This window comes from Rana temporaria, chromosome 13 (genome assembly GCF_905171775.1).
Source record: "Rana temporaria chromosome 13, aRanTem1.1, whole genome shotgun sequence".
NCBI lineage: Eukaryota > Metazoa > Chordata > Amphibia > Anura > Ranidae > Rana > Rana temporaria.
This window is the reverse complement of record NC_053501.1, coordinates 96327359-96347201: the sequence shown is the minus strand read 5'-3', so window position 1 is coordinate 96347201 and position 19843 is coordinate 96327359. Positions and strand designations below refer to the sequence as shown.

General features: G+C 50.4%; 1 protein-coding gene across 2 annotated transcripts in view; it reads right to left on the bottom strand.

The window, feature by feature from the left end:
* Positions 1-326: 326 nt before the first annotated feature.
* The window catches only part of LOC120921040 (SLAM family member 5-like), a 109591-nt gene continuing 90074 nt past the window's right edge, over positions 327-19843 (bottom strand). For both annotated transcript variants that reach the window (XM_040333644.1, XM_040333646.1), the window contains one exon: positions 327-2310. In XM_040333644.1, the coding sequence (XP_040189578.1) occupies positions 2233-2310 (78 nt within the window). In that variant the 3' untranslated portion in view covers positions 327-2232. The remainder of the gene's footprint in view (positions 2311-19843) is intronic.

Sequence of the window (19843 nt, the reverse complement as noted above, 5' to 3'; positions counted from 1 at the left end):
TCACGGACGACTTACGCAAACGACATAAAATTGTCAAATCTCGACGCGGGAACGACGGCCATACTTAACATTCACTACGCCTCCTAGGGGGCATCTTTATCTTTAGGCGACGTATCTCTTACGGAAACGGCGTATCTTTACTGCGACGGGCGCACGTACGTGAATAGGCGTATCTAGTGATTTACATATTCTACGCCGAACGCAATGGAAGCGCCACCTAGCGGCCAGCCTAAATATTGCACCCTAAGATAGGACGGCGCAAGCCGTCGTATCTTAGATAGGTTTAAGTGTATCTCAGTTTGAGAATACACTTAAACTTAGGTCGGCGCAGATTCCGAGTTAGGTCGGCGTATCTACTGATACGCCGGCCTAACTCTTTATGAATCTAGCTATAAATGTCTGCACCTACAGTGAATTTTCATAAGACAACTGCAGAAAATGTGTGAGCTATTTTTTTCTTGGTCAAATATAACCCAAGACAAGAATATAAAAGAAAAGAATCTAGATTGTGAGAAATAGAAGATAAGCTAAGGATGCCCATTCATTGCTTCCAGAATAATTGAGTGAGGATTAGTCTTTGAAACCGTAAGGCATCTCCAAAAGAGCACCTCAAACTGTCCAAATAGATTTTGAAAGGAAGAAGTTAACCATGCATGGTGACTCATTGTACTGGCCAAAGAGCAGATAAGCATTGGCACAGGTCCTGCTGGGTCTGTGGGCAGGCAGATGTCACAATGTTGTAATTCTCTGTCGTATTTCAAAGCATGTATGACCGTATGTCTGCGAAGGTTCTCATGTCTCCTGGTCATGGTATATCTAGCAGTGGCTAATTGTGTATGGCTGCCTTAATATCCAGTAGTATAGATCCTCACAAAGTATATGTGCCCACTCCTTCTACATCATGATAACTGACACAACAGCTTGCAGGCTGGGTTATAGGAGAGTTTTTTTTTCTCCCGGTTCAACACGAAAAATGGTGGTTTATGACTTGTTTATATAACGACAAGAAGTCAAGTCTATAATGAGGATCCTTGAGAAGTGCCTTTTTGGCTTGTGTGCAGTGAGGCCATTTGGGTAGGGTCTGTTGGCATCTCCATCTATTCTTTTGATTTTGGTCTCAAGGACTAGAGAGTGTTATTGGAGGGACTGGATGATTGTTGGTAGAGTGCGGTCGTGATGGTGAGAGCAAGTCAGAACATAGGTGTAAAGAAGCAGAGTGTGCGATCTTTAGAGGCGAATAAGAAAAGTGCTTTTTTTTTTCATGATTTAAAGGTTGCCAAAACAGAGACAGCCAACAACGTTGTGTGATTCCAGCAGGCCCTCGGGCTAAGTGTGCAATTTGTGTTGCTTCTGGAATGAAAAGCTTTGTTTTCAAGTGCACAAAGCTTTTACTAAGTAATGGTGGAAGTTGGTCATGCCTGGAAATTTGTATGTGAAAGAGTGTAGAGAGTTAAGTGAATTAACGTGCACATCTGGCACTGGATTTGGCACCCAGAGGCCCATCTAAAGTACAGCAGAGCTAAAGAGAATTGCTGGGTGGTCATCATCTTCTGTGACTTGTGACCAGACCTGTATCCTGGTGTCCTGTGTTTGACCCTGCTTGGCTCCTGACTCTACTTTATCCTGATCCTCTGTTGCTGACCTTGGCTTGTGCCCTGACCTTGCTCCTTCGTTCTAATTTGGTGCTGCTGCCCCGGTTTTCCTGACTTTGGCTTGTCTTGACTATGGCTTTGATTTTTGCATCTATGAGTTCTTGTGCTCCATCTGTGTGCCAGCATTATGCACACATTCCAGTCTGAGCATTCACAGCATTCCAGCAGTATCCAAACTGTCCCACTGTGTTGGGACCTACCACATCTCTTGTGCCACTCCTTGTCCTGCTACACTCCTGCCATTGCTTGTCGTCCTTTTCCAGGGAGTATTGAACAGGAGATGTAAGCGAAGCCTTCTCAACAGCTCAAGCTCTTTTAGGTACATTACAAAAGGTTAGCTCTGTTTCTGGTACCCCTTACTATTATACCTTCAGAGTTTAGGATGACCGATTCATCTTTCTGCACCATCTAGGGCGCTCTGTACCTTTGCAGTCCCTCTTAAATGGCTTCAACTTTATCTGGCTTCCCAATGTTCAAGGTAATGGACTACAACAATCAAATCTTTTTACCAGGATTGCATCCTAAACAGAAAATGTGTGTACTTTGACTTTGTCCCTCTTTACGAAGCTTTCCAGTAGAATCAGTCTGTGTCAAATTTTAAATGACTGTACACAATGTCTTCATTTGACTCCTCTGGGGGATTGCGGACCTCTGGTTCCTGAAAAATGAAAACAAAAAATAGTTAGGTAAAAATATTTTGGCCTAAAATAAGTTGAAGCCCGAAGACATTCCCTTTGCATAATAAATCGGACAGTGGCAGTATTTATGAACCTGAAGGAAAGAGTGTCTTAGTTGTTCACCACAATTAGCTTCCATGTTTTATTTTCTTAGCTCCACTAAAATAACTAACGTTTGGAATTTGGTTACTATGGGAAGTTTTCCTATCTTTGTCAATGATCCCAAGTATGAGCTGCATTCAGCAAGAAGATACACATGTCTTATTCGGTGTACCAAAAAAATGACGAGGACTGTCTTGCTTAGAGACAACCAGTCACAAATTGGATTATGCAAGAATGTGAAAGTTCTGTCTTGTAAATACTTATTACTAGGGTTACTAATTACTAATAGTATCGGTATCGGGACCGATTCCGAGTATTTGCGGGAGTACTCGTACTCCCGCAAATACCCCCGATACCGAAATAGAATACTCCCCCCCCGCTGCCGCCGACTGGTTAATACGCGCAGAGAACATTACAGCTTTCATTTGAATAGCTGTAATGATTTGCACCGCGCAGCGTATAGACACTCCCCCTTGCTCGGGTGAACTGTCCAATCCCAAGCAAGGGGGAGTGTCTATACGCAGCGCGGCGTGAATCATTCAAATGAAAGCTGTAATGTTCCCCGCGCGTATTAACCAGTCGGCGGCAGCGGGATGCAGGTAAGGGGGACATGGCTGGATATGGGGGGAGACATGGCTGCATATGGGGGACATGGCTGCATATGGGGGACATGGCTGGATATGGGGGGGAGACATGGCTGCATATGGGGGACATGGCTGCATATGGGGGACATGGCTGCATAGGGGGGGACATGGCTGGATATGGGGGGGAGACATGGCTGCATATGGGGGACATAGCTGGATATGGGGGGAGACATGGCTGGATATGGGGGGAGACATGGCTGCATATGGGGGGAGACATGGCTGCATATGGGGGACATGGCTGCATATGGGGGACATGGCTGGATATGGGGGGGAGACATGGCTGCATATGGGGGACATGGCTGGATATGGGAGACATGGCTGCATATGGGGGGACATGGCTGCATATGGGGGGACATGGCTGCATATGGGGGGACATGGCTGCATATGGGGGGGGGACATGGCTGCATATGGGGGGGACATGGCTGCATCTGTGGGGGGACATGGCTGCATTTGTGGGGGGACATGGCTGCATTTGGGGACACATTTAAAAAAAAGTATCGGTATTCGGTATCGGCGAGTACTTGAAAAAAAGTATCGGTACTCGTACTCAGTCCTAAAAAAGTGGTATCGGGACAACCCTACTTATTACAACTCATCATTTATATGTCATCCTTTAATCCCTAGTAATTATTTATATAATAACTATATAATTTTTAATATCTCCCTCCTTATTTAGTTTGTTTACTTTGTCTTGAGATACAGTTGTAGCAAAATGGACTACAACTGTAAAGCACCGTATCCTGGGTCTTTCAAAGCCTCATCTGTCCCTCTAGTGCTCAGTGTATCAGGTGACATATTTGTGTGCCCAGCAGAACGAACTGTGGGATGAGTAGTTCTCTCACCAGATAATTGCTATACCTGATTATGTGTCCGGACTACATATCTCAGGGATCTTTGCTGCTGTTGGAAAGATGGCTGGAAGTAGCTATAAAAGAAGCGGAAAGCCCACGCAATGCTCCCTTGCTTCCGGGCCTGATGCAAGACGGACCTTTCCGTGAAACACAGGAGGGGAGGTCATGGCCTACCACGTGGCATTCCACTCTCCAAACCAAAACCAGAGGAGCCTAGCTGTCGTTTGCTGTCAGACATTGTTTTAGCACCACTCCGGTCGCCTGCCTTTAGGTGTGTGTCAAACTTCATGTCAGGAAATCGAGACAGCGGATCCGCTGCACAAGTGTCGCTACACGAGTTCCTCTCTGGAAGACATCAGTGTGGTCTGGTCTTTGGTGAGACGGCAAATCACCCAACCTTTATCCATTCTTTGTCACAGTTACACTGGGACACCTTGCACAGACACCTCCATGCCAGGAATACTTTACTGAATTTATTTGAATATTGTGCTTAAGACAACTTTAGCCTTCCACACTACAAGAGATCCACTGTTTACCACTACACCTAATTGGATTACAGTTAATGAGCTCACACATACCGGACAAGAACATCAGATCTGCAACGTGGACTTTATTGCCATTACTGATAAAAGGGCCCCTCCTTATATTATTATCTTTAAAACTGCTCTCCCTCCTTATGATAGTAGTATAGGCTGGCCAGATTCCATCTCTTTCAGAGTGTCAGTAACCCGATTTCTCAAGGAAGTGCTTATACAGTATTGTCTTTATTAACATTGTCTAGTGCCTTTTGGAAGAATTATTTTGCTGAGTTGATGCTGTTGCCAAACCTCAGCAGATCCATTACCTCCCAACCATTTTTGTAACAACCTTCTTCTTTATTGTTTCCAGTAAAATATTCTTAGAGCCTAAATACGCAAAGTGTCTGATTTATTACTGGGCAGGCAAGAGTGGCAAGTAACATGCTGCATCTGGTGGTAGGCGAGGGTGGCAAGTGACACACTGCATCTGGTGGCTAGTGACAGTGGAAAGTGACACGCTGCATCTGGTGGCAAGTGACACGCTGCATCTGGTGGCCAGCGACGGTGGCAAGTGACACGCTGCATCTGGTGGCAAGCGACGGTGGCAAGTGACACGCTGCATCTGGTGGCAAGCGATGGTGGCAAGTGACACGCTGCATCTGGTGGCCAGTGATGGTGGCAAGTAACACGCTGCATCTGGTGGCCAGCGACGGTGGCAAGTGACACGCTGCATCTGGTGGCCAGCGACGGTGGCAAGTGACACGCTGCATCTGGTGGCCAGCGATGGTAGCAAGTGACATGCTGCATCTGGTGGCCAGCGACAGTGGCAAGTAACACGCTGCATCTGGTGACGTGATACACTGCATCTGGTGGCAGGCGACGGTGGGAAGTGACAAGCTTCACCTGGTGGCAGGCAACGGTGGAAAGCTCAGTGCTTCCACCGATTCAGCATTATGGGGAGTTAAACGATTTCATTACATATGACAATGTAATAATAGAAATAATGCGCTCATTGATGATTGATATGCTAAAACCAGCCATTCCCCTGACAACACCTTCATCAACCTCACGTTTTCCCAACTTCATCATTAAAACGACGTTGCCCACACACCATCGTTTTAAAAAAATGATCTAGCAAAGCGCGGTGACGTACAACACGTACGACGGCACTCTAAAGGGGAAGTTTCATTCGCCTTTGGGCTGCTTTAGCTGATTCCGTGTTAGTAAAAGACAATTCGCGCTTTTTTGTCTGTTACAGCGTGATAAATGTGTTTACTCCATTATGAATGGTAGTTTTACCAGAACGAGCGCTCCCGTCTCATGACTTGCTTCTGAGCATGCGCGGGTTTTTTACGTTGTTTTAGCCCACACACGATAATTTTTTACAACCCGAAAAACGACATTGTTTAAAACGACGTTAAAAAATGCAGCATGTTCGAATTTTTTTTTGTCGTTTTTCAGAACCTTAAAAATGTTGCGTAGCCCACACACGGTCATTTTAAATGACGTTTTTGAAAAACTACGTTTTCTTCATGCCGAAAAATGATCGTGTCTACGCGGCGTAAAGGTTTTTTACCTTAATGTATCTATGCATTAAGGTAAAAAAACGTGGGCCAAATTCTCAAAAACATGTGTAAATTTAGGATTATCTAACTTATGTCATTTAAGTTACGGCGCCCTAAGTTGGTGTCGTAAGTACCGTATTCTCAGTGCATTTGCGCACAAAATTGCGCCATCCTTAACTTCAATGCGTAAGGCGTGGTTATGGCAAGTGGGAATGAAGTGGGCGTGCTTCATTGTAATGAGCCGTGACCCCATGCAAATGAAGTGCCGGCCGTACTGCGCATGCGCGCACGAATCTGGACCTCACTGCGCATGTGCAGAACTTTGGTCAGCGCAATCAGTGAGATAGGTAAAAGGCCAAGCGTACTTAGTTTGAAGATCGCCCTGTGTCTAAATAGCCCCAGTCAAACAGACTTCAATTGCAAAAGTATTTCCCTGTGTTCCCTTCCTAAAGCAAGTTGCTTCTGCTTTGAACGTTTGTCAGTGTTTGTTGGTAAGATTTGTTTGTGAGAAAAGTGTTTGTGGAGTTGGAGGGTATAGTTGGTGTTTGTTTTTGATAAGTGTTTGTTTTTTGTTTTCCTTTTTTGCCTGATTGTTTTTGATAAGTGTTTGTTTTTTGGGTGAGTTCCCTGTTGCTGGGTGTTGTCTGTCATGGCTCCCAAGCGCAGGAAGCTTAATTTTACCCTGGCAGAGAAGCATATACTTGCTCAGGGCGTCATTAAATTTGGGCGATTTCTCCATGGCCCTGAGAGCCACAACACCACCCCGGCCAGGAGGAAGGAGATCCTTCAAAAGATCACCGATCGGATCAATGCGGCGGGGGGGGGGGGGGGAGCCCAGGACCATCGCTGGAGTTAAAAAAAAAATTAATGACTTGAGGAGCGTGTCCCGGAACAAGCTGGCAACGCTGCATGCCCATACCAGGGGCACTGGAGGAGGGGGACCCTGCCCAGTCAGGATGAGTGAGGAGGAATGGGCAGTGGCCCAGTGTTTCCACCCACAGCAGGTGGTGGGCCTGCCTGGCTTTGACAATGATCCTCTTATGAGGACAGGTAATTTTTTGGAATTTTATATCTGGTGATTAGCATGTGTGGGTGGGGGAAGGGAAGATGTGCCAAGTGTGTGGATCCAACAACCTGTGATTGTTTTGTGTCCTCCCCAGATGGCCAGGAGGTTGCAGCCCAATCAGCCCAGGAGGTGGCAGCCCCATCAGCCCAGGAGGTGGCAGCCCCATCAGCCCAAGAGGTGGCAGCCCCATCAGCCCAGGAGGTGGCAGCCCCATCAGCCCAGGAGGTGGCAGCCCCATCAGGTCAGGAGGTTGCTGGCCCATCAGGTCAGGAGGTTGCTGGCCCATCAGGGCAGGAGGTTGCTGGCCCATCAGGGCAGGCTGCTGCACCACCCCCAAGACAGGCTCATGCAGAGTCCCAAGAAGGGCAGGATTCGCCATGGGAGGGGAGTGCTCACAACTCCCCTAATTTGGATGTTGAGTGGGAGGAGGATGAGGGGGAGGAAGATGACAATATTCTGATTGGGCAGGAAATAATGATGGGCCAAGATATGACCTTTGAATCATCCCCTGAGGGAACCCCACAGGCGCCCAGCAGTCAGGCCACCATCATGGGTCGCCCCTTCCAACCCTCCTCCAACATGCAGCAGCACCCATGGCTCACTCCAACTCCTCCTCCAAGGCCACAAGCCTCAGGGGCAAGTAGAAGGCCGACCCCGGAAAACAGGGGGGGGTTGGTGCGTCTGCCGGTCAGTCTGTTGAGGGACAATGTCCGGCAGACCTGCAGTCTGTCTGCAATACAAAAAACAATGACCAAGGTGGAGCGCAGCCTGGGTGCAATGAGGGAGTCACTGGGTGACGTGGCCACCAACTCTGTGGGGGTCATCACCTGTTTGTGGGACCTGAGGAACGCCACAACAGGTGTGGCCCAGGAGGTGACTGCCCTCACCAGGCCCGGACTGGGACAAAGAATAGGCCCGGGCATTTTTGATTGAGCAGCCCATGACATGCTAACCGGCACCTCCGGCTGAGAACATGCGGGGAGGTGGAGAGCACTGGTGGGTGGTTGAGAGCACTGGGGGGTGGCAGAGAGCATGGAGGGAGTTGGAGAGCACTGGGGGGGGTGGCAGAGAGCATGGGGGTGGTGGAGAACACTGGAGGGGGGTGGCAATGAGCACTAGGGAGGTGGCAGAGAGCCCTGGGGGGGTGTGGCAGAGAGCACTGGGGGGTGGCAGAGAGCATGGAGGGAGTTGGAGAGCACTGGGGGGGGTGGCAGAGAGCATGGGGGTGGTGGAGAACACTGGAGGGGGGTGGCAATGAGCACTAGGGAGGTGGCAGAGAGCCCTGGGGGGGTGTGGCAGAGAGCACTGGTGGGGAGGTTGAAAGCACTGGGGGTGTGGCAGAGAGCACTGGGGGGTGGCGTGGCAGAGAGCACTGGGGGAGGCGAAGATCACTGGGGGGAAGGTTGAGAGCACTGGAGGGGAGGTTGAGAGCACTGGAGGGGGGTGGCAAAGAGCACTGGGGGAGGCGGAGAGCACTGGGGGGTGGCAGAGAGCACTGGGGGGGGGGGTGACAGAGAGCACTGGGGGTGGTGCAAAAGAGCCCTAGGGGGTGGCGGAGAGCCCTGGGGGGTGGCAGAGAGCCCTGGGGGGTGGCAGAGAGCCCTGGGGGGGTGGCAGAGAGCAATGGGGGTGGCGGAGAGCCCTGGGGGGAGGTTGAGAGCCCTGGGGGGTGGAAGAGAGCACTGGGGGGTGGCAAAGAGAACTGGAGGGTAGCAGAGAGCACTGAGGGGGTAGAAGAGAGCACTGGGGGGGTAGAAGAGAGCACTGGGGGGAAGTTGAGAGCACTGGAGGATGGCAGAGAGCCCTGGGGGGTGGCAGAGAGCACTGCGGGGGGTGGCAGAGAGCACTGGGGGGTGGCGGAGAGCACTGGGGTGGTAGCGGAGAGCATGGAGGGAGGTGTAGAGCACTGGGGGGGTGGCAGAGAGCACTGGGGGTGGCAGAGAGCACTGGGGGGTGGCAGATAGCATGGAGGGAGTTGGAGAGCACTGGGGGTGGCATGGGGGTGGTGGATAACACTGGAGGGGGTGGCAAAGAGCACTAGGGGGGTGGCAGAGAGCATGGGGGGTGGCAGAGAGCACTGGGGGGTGGCAGAGAGCACTGGGAGGTGGCGGAAAAGAGCCCTAGGGGGTGGCAAAGAGCCCTGGGGGGAGGTTGAGAACACTGGGGGGGTGGCAGAGAGCCCTGGGGGGTGGCAGAGAGCAATGGGGAGTGGCGGAGAGCCCTGGGGGGTGGCGGAAAGCCCTAGGGGGTGGCGGAGAGCCCTGGGGGAGGTTGAGAGCCCTGGGGGGTGGAAGAGAGCACTGGGGGGTGGCAAAGAGAACTGGAGGGTAGCAGAGAGCACTGGGGGGGAGTTGAGAGCACTGGAGGGGAGGCAGAGAGCCCTGGGGGGTGGCAGAGAGCACTGAGGGGGTGGCAGAGAGCACTGAGGGGGGTGGCAGAGAGCACTGGGGTGGTAGCGGAGAGCATGGAGGGAGGTGTAGAGCCCTGGGGGGTGGCAGAGAGCACTGGGGGGGTGGCAGAGAGCACTGGGGGGAGGTGGAGAGCACTTGGGGGTGGCAGAGAGCATGGAGGGAGTTGGAGAGCACTGGGGGGTGGCATGGGGGTGGTGGATGACACTGGAGGGGGTGGCAAAGAGCACTAGGGGGTGGCAGAGAGCACTGGGGTGGCGGAAAAGAGCCCTAGGGGGTGGCAAAGAGCCCTGGGGAGAGGTTGAGAGCACCTGGGGGGTGGCAGAGAGCACTGGGGGGTGGCAGAGAGCACTGGGGGGTGGCGTAAAAGAGCCCTGGGGGGAGGTTGAGAGCCCTGGGGGTGGCAGAGAGCACTGGGGGTGGCAAAGAGAACTGGGGGGTAGCAGAGAGCACTGGGGGGGGGGGGGAGTTGAGAGCACTGGGGGGTAGCAGAGAGCACTGGGGGGGGGTAGTTGAGAGCACTGGAGGGGAGGTTGAGAGCACTGGAGGGTGGCAGAGAGCACTGGGGGGTGGCAGAGAGCACTGCAGGGGGTAGCAGAGAGCACTGGGGGGTGGCGGAGAGCACTGGGGGGTGGCGGAGAGCACTGGGGTGGTAGCAGAGAGCATGGAGGGAGGTGTAGAGCACTGGGGGGTGGCAGAGAGCAATGGGGGTGGCAGAGAGCACTGTGGGGGGTGGCAGAGAGCACTGCGGGGGTGGCAGAGAGCACTGGGGATGGCGGAAAGCACTGGGGGGTGGTGGAGAGCACTGGGGTGATAGCAGAGAGCATGGAGGGAGGTGTAAAGCACTGGGGGGGGGGTGGCAGAGAGCCCTGGAGGGTGGCAGAGAGCACTGGGGGGGGTGGTGGAGAGCACTGGGGGTGGCAGAGAGCATTGAGGGAGGTGGAGAGCACTGGGGGTGGCAGAGAGCATGGAGGGAGGTGGAGAGCACTGGGGGGGGTGGCAGAGAGCACTGGGGGTGGTGGAGAACCCTGGGGGGTGGCAGAGAGCCCTGGGGGGGTGGCAGAGAGCACTGGGGGTGGCAGAGAGCATGGAGGGAGGTGGAGAGCACTGGGGGGGGTGGCAGAGAGCACTGGGGGTGGTGGAGAACCCTGGGGGGTGGCAGAGAGCCCTGGGGGGGTGGCAGAGAGCACTGGGGGTGGCAGAGAGCACTGGGGGTGGCAGAGAGCACTGGGGGTGGCAGAGAGCCCTGGGGGAGGGTGAGAGCACTGGGGGGTGGCAGAGAGTCCTGGGGGGAGGTGGAGAGCCCTGGGGGGGGGGTCTTGGAGAGCCCTGGGGGGGGGGGGGTGGCAGAGAGCAATGGGGGGAGGTGGAGATCACGAGGAGGCAAAGTGTATGGAAGGTGGAGGAGGAGCAGTGGGGGCGGCTGCATATAAAAATCTTTTTCTCTATCGTCTCCCTTCTGCTGTATTGGAATGCCTGCTGCTTTTACTGTACCTCTCGCAGCCTCAGGCATTCCAATACTGCAGAAGGGAGATTGAGAAAAAGATTTTTTATATGCAGCCGCCCCCACTGCTCCTCCTATCCAGGTTACAGGAGCGGGGGGGGAGGGGGGGGCTGCACTCACGTTTTCTTGAATCCGGTCCGGTGTTGTAGCAGCAGCCAGCAGGTGTCGGCTCTGGCTCCTCCCCCTCGCAGTCACACCCCCCAGCCGTGGAGAGGCCGAAGGCTTCTCATCTAGCTCCTCCCCCTCGGTGTTTACTTCCACCCGGGCGGCCGCGGAGAGGCTAGATGAGCGGCGCGGCTTGCAGCCTGGCGGCCTCTCGGTGGCCGCGGCCCACCGGGCGTATGCCCGGTTTGCCCGATGGCCAGTCCGGGCCTGGCCCTCACCCAGGCTGTGCAGGCCAATACCCGGGCTGTGCAGGCCAATACGGCTGACATTTCTTCCTGTCTGACAAGGATAGCCGTTGCCTTGGAGGGAAGGCCAGCAGGAGGACAGACACCAGGGGAGGCTGCTTCCTCCCCTGTACAGTCCCCCACCCCTCAAAATACTCCCTCCCCTGCACAGTCCCCCCCCCCTGAAAATACTCCCTCCCCTGCACAGTCCCCCCCCTGAAAATACTCCCTCCCCTGCACAGACCCCCCCCGTGAAGATCCCCCAGTCGGCCGTGGCCGTCCCCGTGGCCGTGCCCGTGGCCGTGGGCAGCCCAGAAGGAGCACTCGGCAAAATCCTTAATTTGCAGGGGTACTTTTGATTTTTTTTTTTTTTTGATACTGTACTTATGATTTGGTTTATGTGTGTGAATGATGTCTGAATGTGGGGGGGTGGCATTCCTGAAAACATAAGGGTGTCACCCTCAGTTTTGGTGGAGTAGGGATCCCCAGGACCAGGGAGAAGTCATCCTAGGTTCCTGAATGGTGTATGAATGCACAGTGACATAATTGGAGCCGTGGCGGGGCGTTACTGCTCCCAAGTACCAAAGGGGGGGGGGGTACTTGTCTGTGCTAGGGACCACAGTGACGTGCATTCATGCATTCTCATTGTGAGATAATTAATGTGCGTTTTGTAACCAAAAAAAAACATTCTCATTGGCATATAAGTAATGTGCATTTATTTTGCAAAGAAAAGATTTAAAGGTCACATAATCTCTGTGATTTGTTCTGGGCAAAGCAAAAACAAAAAGATAATTAGGATCCATTTACTGGGCAAAGATGCCTTCAGCCAGTTGTCTCCTTATTACCTGGCCCTCAGCAGTCCGGGTAGAGGGGTTTGGGGGGGGGGGGGGATTGCCTGGGTGGGGGGTTAGGTCAGGACATATCTCCACATGCAGGCCCCTTCTTAAAGCAAAATTGTGCAGGATGCAACATGCCCCAATAATTTGGCAGACAAAGTCTGGGGAATACAATAGTGTACCCCCAGTCTTGTCAAGGCATCTAAATCTGGACTTGAGAAGGCCAAATGTCCGCTCTACTATTGCCCGGGTCTGGATGTGCACCTCATTGAATTTCCGTTCTCCGGGTGTTTGGGGGTTCCTAAAGGGGGTCATCAGGTGGGGTCCCAACGCATATCCTGAGTCACCTGTAAGGGAAAAGACAGGAGGATATTAGTCATGCATGTGCCCCTTGTGATGTCTGCATCATGGGGGGGGCATACCTGACACCAATGTCACTCACCAATCAGCCAGCTGTCTCCATAAACGTTCATGTCAAAGTCTCTGTAGATCTTGGTCTGCCTTAGGATGTAACTATCGTGGCACGAGCCTGGAAACTTGGCACAAACGTGCCAGATGAGGCCATGTGCATCTACGATAACCTGTACATTTATCGAATGCCAGCCTTTCCTATTTCTGAACAGGTGTTCAGTATCATGGGGGGGCTGTAGTGCCACATGGGTGCAGTCTATCGCCCCGATGGTCTTTGGAAAGCCAGCAATGCTGTAAAAGTCAGTCATGGCTTGCACACGCTGGTCCTCCTGGGTGGGCATGACAAACTGGTTGCTCATGCGCCGCAGTATGGCAGGGACCACCTGATGGACACATTTGCTCATGGTTGACTGCACCATCCCAGCCACACCTCCAGATGCTCGCTGGAATGAGCCACTCGCTAAAAAATGGAGGGTTGCCATCACTTTTTCAAGAGGTGTCAGGGCATGGGAACGTAGGGTTGGGGTGATTAGATCCTCATGAAGGAGTTGGGTGATCTCCAGCATGGCCTCCCTATCAAAACGGTAGTTGCCAATCACCTCATAAGCTGGCATTTGCCAAATATCACGCCGTGGACGATAAACTCGCGCCTGTGCCCTCATCCTCCTCCTCTGTGCCCTCCTCCTCCTTTGTGCCTGTAAGGCAGCAAGTGCCGTCAAAATCATCGCTGGTCCTGGCATTTTTCAAACAAAAACCTTCACAACTAGAGCTCTAACCTCTAGTCACTACCTACAGCAAACCCTTCCACAGCATGTGTAAAATTAGGGCTGGTTTTATAATGTGGAAATTTAGTCAGAAAAACTAACAGGTGCGCACAGGGCGGAAAATACGGCACACACACTTAATTCTGAGAATCGCCCTAACTCCCTCATTTGCATCTTTGCCTATCAAAAACAGCGGCGAGCCTAGCGTAATTTGCGCCCGGGAATGCGCAGGTGTAACTAATTTAAGTACGGCTGAAAATACGGAAATGTTTGCTTAAGTCGTTTTGACGATCGTGCGCAAATATACGCGCCGTGTAAATTTAGAAAAATGGAGTTAAGTCTGCGTATCTCTTTTGAGAATTTGGCCCCTTGTGTGTAGCAGAATCCCACACTTATACTTACCTGAGCTAATTTACGATTCTACGCTGGGCATCGGAGCCAAGGCTCTCCCAGCTCTGTCACTCCTCTTTGGGCAGATTGATAGCAGCAGGAGCCACTGGTTCCCGCTGCTGTTAATCAAATGCTGTGACGAGGAGTGGAGGGCAGTACCAAGCTGCCTGGTCTGTGTCAATGGACACAGACAAAGCGGCTCAGTAGCGAGCCTCTGTAAGTGCCTCCATAGGAATTGGCTTCCTATGGGGGCACTCGCCGAAGAGGAGGAGTCAGAAGCATTTGCTGGGGACCCTAGAAGATGAGGATTAGGGTAAGTATGACATGTTTATTTTTTTAAAAGGAACCTTTAATATCACTTTAATATGCAGGGATTTCCTTTCACTTCCTGTTTGGCTATGGGACAGGAAGTGAAGAGAAATCTCCACAATGGTACAAAAAATAATAATAATCTGACAGTGGTTTATACCCTCACTTTCTCTAACTAAAATAAAATAAAAATGTTTTGTCTATAGTTCTACTTGAAAGTAAAGCTGTTATTTGTCCATGCATGTCAAAGAAAAAGGCAGCAGTGGTGTATTTAGGTTTCGTGCTGCCCTAGGCCTGACTAAACTCGTGCACCCCCTAATTTAAATATGAGCCACCCCTTCCTGTCAAGGCCACGCCCCTTTCTGTTTAAGCCCCGTCCTGAAATTTTTGAGTGGGGACACTAGTTCTTAGGGCATGGGGGGGGGGGGGAATGGATTCCCTTCATTTGCATAGATTTCCTCTCCTTTCTTGTTTGGTTATGGGGAAAGAAATGAAGGGAAATCTCTGCAATGGGACGGAGATGGTAAAAAATAAACTGACAGGGGCTATAACCCTCCCTTACTCTAACCAAAATGAAAAAAAAAAAAAAGTGTTGCCTATAGTTCTACTTTAAGCACAAATTTCTGATAATTTTATGGAGAGGACTAAGAAGATATAGCCATGCCAGTGGTGCAGCAGAAAACATATTACAGTGGGGAAGGTTTGTGGTCCAGGATGATAGGACAGTCAAAATTAGAAGCAGCTTGTGTTACACTAACAGTGTAGCGCAAGCCGGCAGGGACTCTTTCCGTGCTGCCCCCCTGCAAAGTGATGCCCTAGGCCTGGGCCTTGTTGGCCTAGGCCAGGATACAGCCTTGGAAAAAGGTTCTCTTTATTACCCGCATCTCCAACACTATCTAGTCAACTTTTCTCGTCTCCCAACTGGTAATTCACACACTTAACAGCTGGTGCTTGCCAGGAGTTAACAAACAAATTGGTACTTCTGCGTTTGGAAGTCAACTGGTGCTTGCAAAGAGTGGAATAAATACGCTGTACTTCCGGGTATGGAGGACAACTGGTGCTTTGTGATTGTCCCTGAATAATTTTTCATTATTTTTAGGTATGCTGTGTGAATAGGAGCATATAAACATATGGTGGTTTCTCAAATTTGGTTGCAAAGGTGGAAGATACACTTATATGCCCCGTACACACGATCGGGATTCCCGGGGGTAAAAAGTCAGCCAGGGAATCCAGTGGGGAAAACCGAGATTCTGCTCGGTCACTTTCCCCGTGTACAAACCAGAGGTTTTCCCGCCAGGAAAACTGCGGTAAGAGCTTTGGCTGGCAATCCCAGCCGTGTGTTTGCTCCACCGCAGTGTTTTACCATAGGGAAGCTGCCGGAAAAAGACCACCGGGAATCGTGGCAGGAAACAAGAGAGAGCATGTTCTCATTTTTCCTGCTGCGATTCCCGGTGGTTTTCCTGTTGGGAAAACTGCCATGGAGCATACACACGGCCAGTTTTCCCGGCCAAAAGCTGCCATGGCAGTTTTCCCAGACGGGAAAACTGGTCGTGTGTACGAGGCATAATAGTCTCTAAAAACCAACTATATTTCAACTTTATTTCTCTTTGTATTTATTTCAATTTCATTATTTATGCCAATGCATTTTGCCAAAATCTGACTAAAATATCTGTGAATTGAAAACTCTCAATTTTGTTCATCCCTACTCTCTATGGATGATTGGAGCATTGGTGGTGATGGAAAGGTGAGCACATGCAACTGGCAAGGTTTTTTTTTTTTAAGTGGGTCCTCACCCCAAAAATCAAAATGTAAATAAAACCAATCTTTAACTCCGGATTTTGTTTTCTTGGAATACCTTTGCATTGGTGTGATGGGGGGTCCACTTTAAAACAAAATTGTTCCTTTCCCCTACATAGGCAAGCACAGGTTTCAGTGGACATTATCCACTTTCAAAGGTAAACCCAGACCTTCTATGTTATGCCCCGCAATTTACAGACATAAGAAATAGTAGATGAAAACAAATGAAAACTCCTTATATGGCTAGCATGAACCTCAACCACCCTAGAATATGCCCTTGAGGATCACAATTGTTCATCAAAGCAAAAGTGTTGTGAATAAATTGTGTAGCAAGGTATCACTTTCTATGTGATTCAAAGACTACCATTTGCAGATATTGAAGGAACTCAGCTCCCTCCAGGGACCAATTGTTGGATAGCCACCTTCTATTTAGTTTTGCACTGGTACAGCAAGGAAAGTTGGGAAACTAAGTACAGGGAGAGAAAGACTCCATTGCCCTGGTTAGTTGATTGACTACTATACCCAGAGAGCAACTGTGCAATCCCAGAATTCTTTGCACCCCGCATAGCCTGCTAGGGGAGGTAATTTAAGGAGAAGGATGTGTTTGGCGCGCTCTCTCTGGACCGCCTCTTCAACCCAAGAGGACGCCTATGTGAGGTGTCTCTCTGGAAATCTAGGCCAGAGTCTTGAGGCCTATCCATGCCTGTGCGGATTGCCATCAGTAGAGAGAGGATCGGACGGTGTCCCAGTGCAACGGTGACCTGTTGAGGAACGGAGACTGTCGGTGCCAGAAGGACTGTGGATTGGAGTTTGCAGACAGAGCAATCTGGAAGGCCTGATTTGGCCGGGTGAGAAGGGCACCTGCCCTAGCATACTGACTGTGTTGCAGGAGGGTGGATCGTTTACACTTTCCATTGTGGTTTGACTACCTGGTTTCTTTAATCAGTTATTGGTTCTCCGTTTTGGATTACAAATTAACCATAGTGCACCAACGCATGCAACTAAAACACGTGTGAACAACTAAGAACGATCATATTAACGTTTGGTCTGATTAACCAAACTACTGTAGCGCCCCCTTACTTTCAGTATGGGCACTACGCTAAAGTTAGTGGGGAATGGGAGAGTTATTTTGCTCCCATTCACAAATTTCTAAATTATGGGCTGCTGTCATTCCTGAACTGTCCTGTAGGTCAGTCTGCACTCCAGCGGTGTTGGTACCACCCCTGGGTGACAGTTGGCGCTAGAGGGGTTCTGGCAGAGCCACTTTTCCCCAGCAGCCAATTAGAGGAGTTTTCCCTCGTGGAGCATGCTGGGGGAGAGTATATCTGTGGCAGACACCATTGTCTTTGGTTCTTTTTCGCGGGTTCCAGGTGCGGCACCCACCTTCAGGGTGTGCGCATCCAACAGACCCCGGCGATGGCCTTCCAGGCCGGGGTCACATGCTACGCGGAGCTCCATTTTCCTGAAAGGGGCCCCAGTGACTCACTGGGTTCCCAACTCCACTGAGGAGATCCCAGAGGCAGGTTGTCCAACAGGGCTTGAATGAACCATCGGGGATCTGGTGACCGGAATGTTGACAGGTATCCTATGGCTGTCATCCGGTGACCTATGCTTAATCTACTGGTAGGATTCGCTCAATTTCCATCCGTCCGTTTAGCTCATTCAAGTAATTGGCCTGTGGCAGAGGCCCTAGAGCCAGGTCTGTTACTCCCAGCAATCTAAAGTGACACTTCGGCTGCCAGGCTTGTGGCAGAGGTGTGTCCGGGAGCACTTCACCCACTCTGGCTAGAGTGGCGACGAACTGTATCTACTACCATTGTACTATTGCATTACTAAGAGCAGGATTGCTCTTCCTCATACCCAGGCCTGATACTGCAAGGTTCTCTCTTTCTTCATCAACCTTCTTGCTCTACTTTATGTTGATGTTGGCCATGTTGGGCCGGGAAATAAAGCATTTGAAAACCTTTCTTCATTGACTGGACATTCACTCACTACTCAGTTCATCGAATATACCCCTAGACAACAAAAAAGGTAACTTAATACGCCGATCCCAACATCAACCAGCGGCTCCTTCGGGGGTAGCGCTACACTACCTTAGTGAAATATATTATTTAAAGACTGCCTGATAGGTAAAGTAGACTGTTAATATCTATTTATTTACTCTTTAACTAAGCAATTGATTATATTAAGCTGAATAGCATTGTTATCAGAGAGAGAGAACTGGATGAGGCCTGGCTGAGGGGTGCTTCAGTGTGAACATCTTGGGCCTAGTACACACGAGAGAATTTACCTGCGGATACGGTCCAACGGACCGTTTCCGCGGATAAATCCTCTCGAGGATTTCCGCGGATTTCGATCCGATGGAGTGTACTCACCATAGGATCGAAATCCGCGCCGAAATCCCCTCGCGATGACGTGTCGCGACGTTGACGCGATGATGACGCGGCGACGTGCGCGACGCTGTCATAAAAGGAATTCCACGCATGCGTCGAATCATTACGACGCATGCGGGGGATCCATTCGGACGGATTGATCCGGTGAGTCTGTACAGACCAGAATGAATTCAAGCGGATAGATTTGAAAGCATGTCTTCAAATTTCTATCCGCTTGAAATCCATCCCAGGGGATAAAAATCCGCGGAAACAGATACGCTGGATTGTACACACCAGGGGATCTATCCGCTGGAGCCGGTCCGCGGATCAATTCCAGCGGATGGATCCTCTCGTGTGTACGGGGCCTTGCTGAAGGAATCTCTTTGCTGTGCACTTTCACAGGTCCTCACAATTATAATCTAACTTGCATTTATTTGTTACTAATATTTCTGACTCTTACAGGGCCCTGTAAGCAGTCCACTATTGTCTTATCTTTGTGCCTTTTGCTTTTATGGTTACCCAGTAAAGTTCCATTGGTTAACACCTTCCCCACCGAGCCATAGTAAAATTACGTCGGCGGGGACCTCTCGTCCTTCAGACTGGACGTCATATGACGTCCTGTCTTTTCCGGCCGCCAGGGGGCGCGCGCGCGCTCGGGACCCGGTGCGCGTGCCCGGCGGCCGCGACGTCCGCCGGGCACCCGCGATTACCCGCAATCACGGCAGGACCATGGATCTGTGTGTGTAAACACACAGATCCATGTCCTGTCAGCGGTGAGGAGACTGATGTGTGTTCCAAGTCACACATCGATCTCCTCCCCCAGTCAGTCCCCCTCCCCCTAACAGTTAGAACACACTTTAGGGAACATATTTAACCCCTTCAGCGCCCCCTAGTGTTAACCCCTTCTCTGCCAGTCACATTTACAGAAGTAAACAGTGCAGTTTTATAGCACTAATCGCTGTGTAAATGTGAATGGCCCCAAAAATGTGTCAAAAGTGTCCGATACGTCCGCCGCAATGTCACGGTCACAATAAAAAAAAAAAAAAAAAAAGAAAAAAAAAAATCGCAGATCGCCGCCATTACTAGTAAAAAAAAAAAAATGCCATAATTCTATTTCCTATTTTTTAGACGCTAGAACTTTTGCGCAAACCGATCAAATACGCTTATTGCATTTTTTTTTTTTTACCAAAAATATGTAGAATGAGTATCGGTCTAAACTGAGGAAAAAAAAAGTTTTTTTTAAAAAATATATGATATTTATTAAATCAAAAAGTTAAAGATAGTGTTTTTTTTTTCAAAATTGTCGCTCTTCTTTTGTTTATAGCACAAAAAATAAAAACCGCAGAGGTGATCAAATACCGCCAAAAGAAAGCTCTATTTGTGGGAAAAAAAGGGTGACAATTTTGTTTGGGAGCCACGTCGCACGACCGCGCGTCATTCAAAGTGCGACAGTGCTGAAAACTAAAAATTGGTCTGGGCAGGAAGGGGGTAAAAATGCCCTGTATGGAAGTGGTTAAAGGGGTTGTAAAGGTTTGTCTTTTATTTTCTAAATAGGTTCCTTTAAGCTAGTGCATTGCTGGTTCACTTA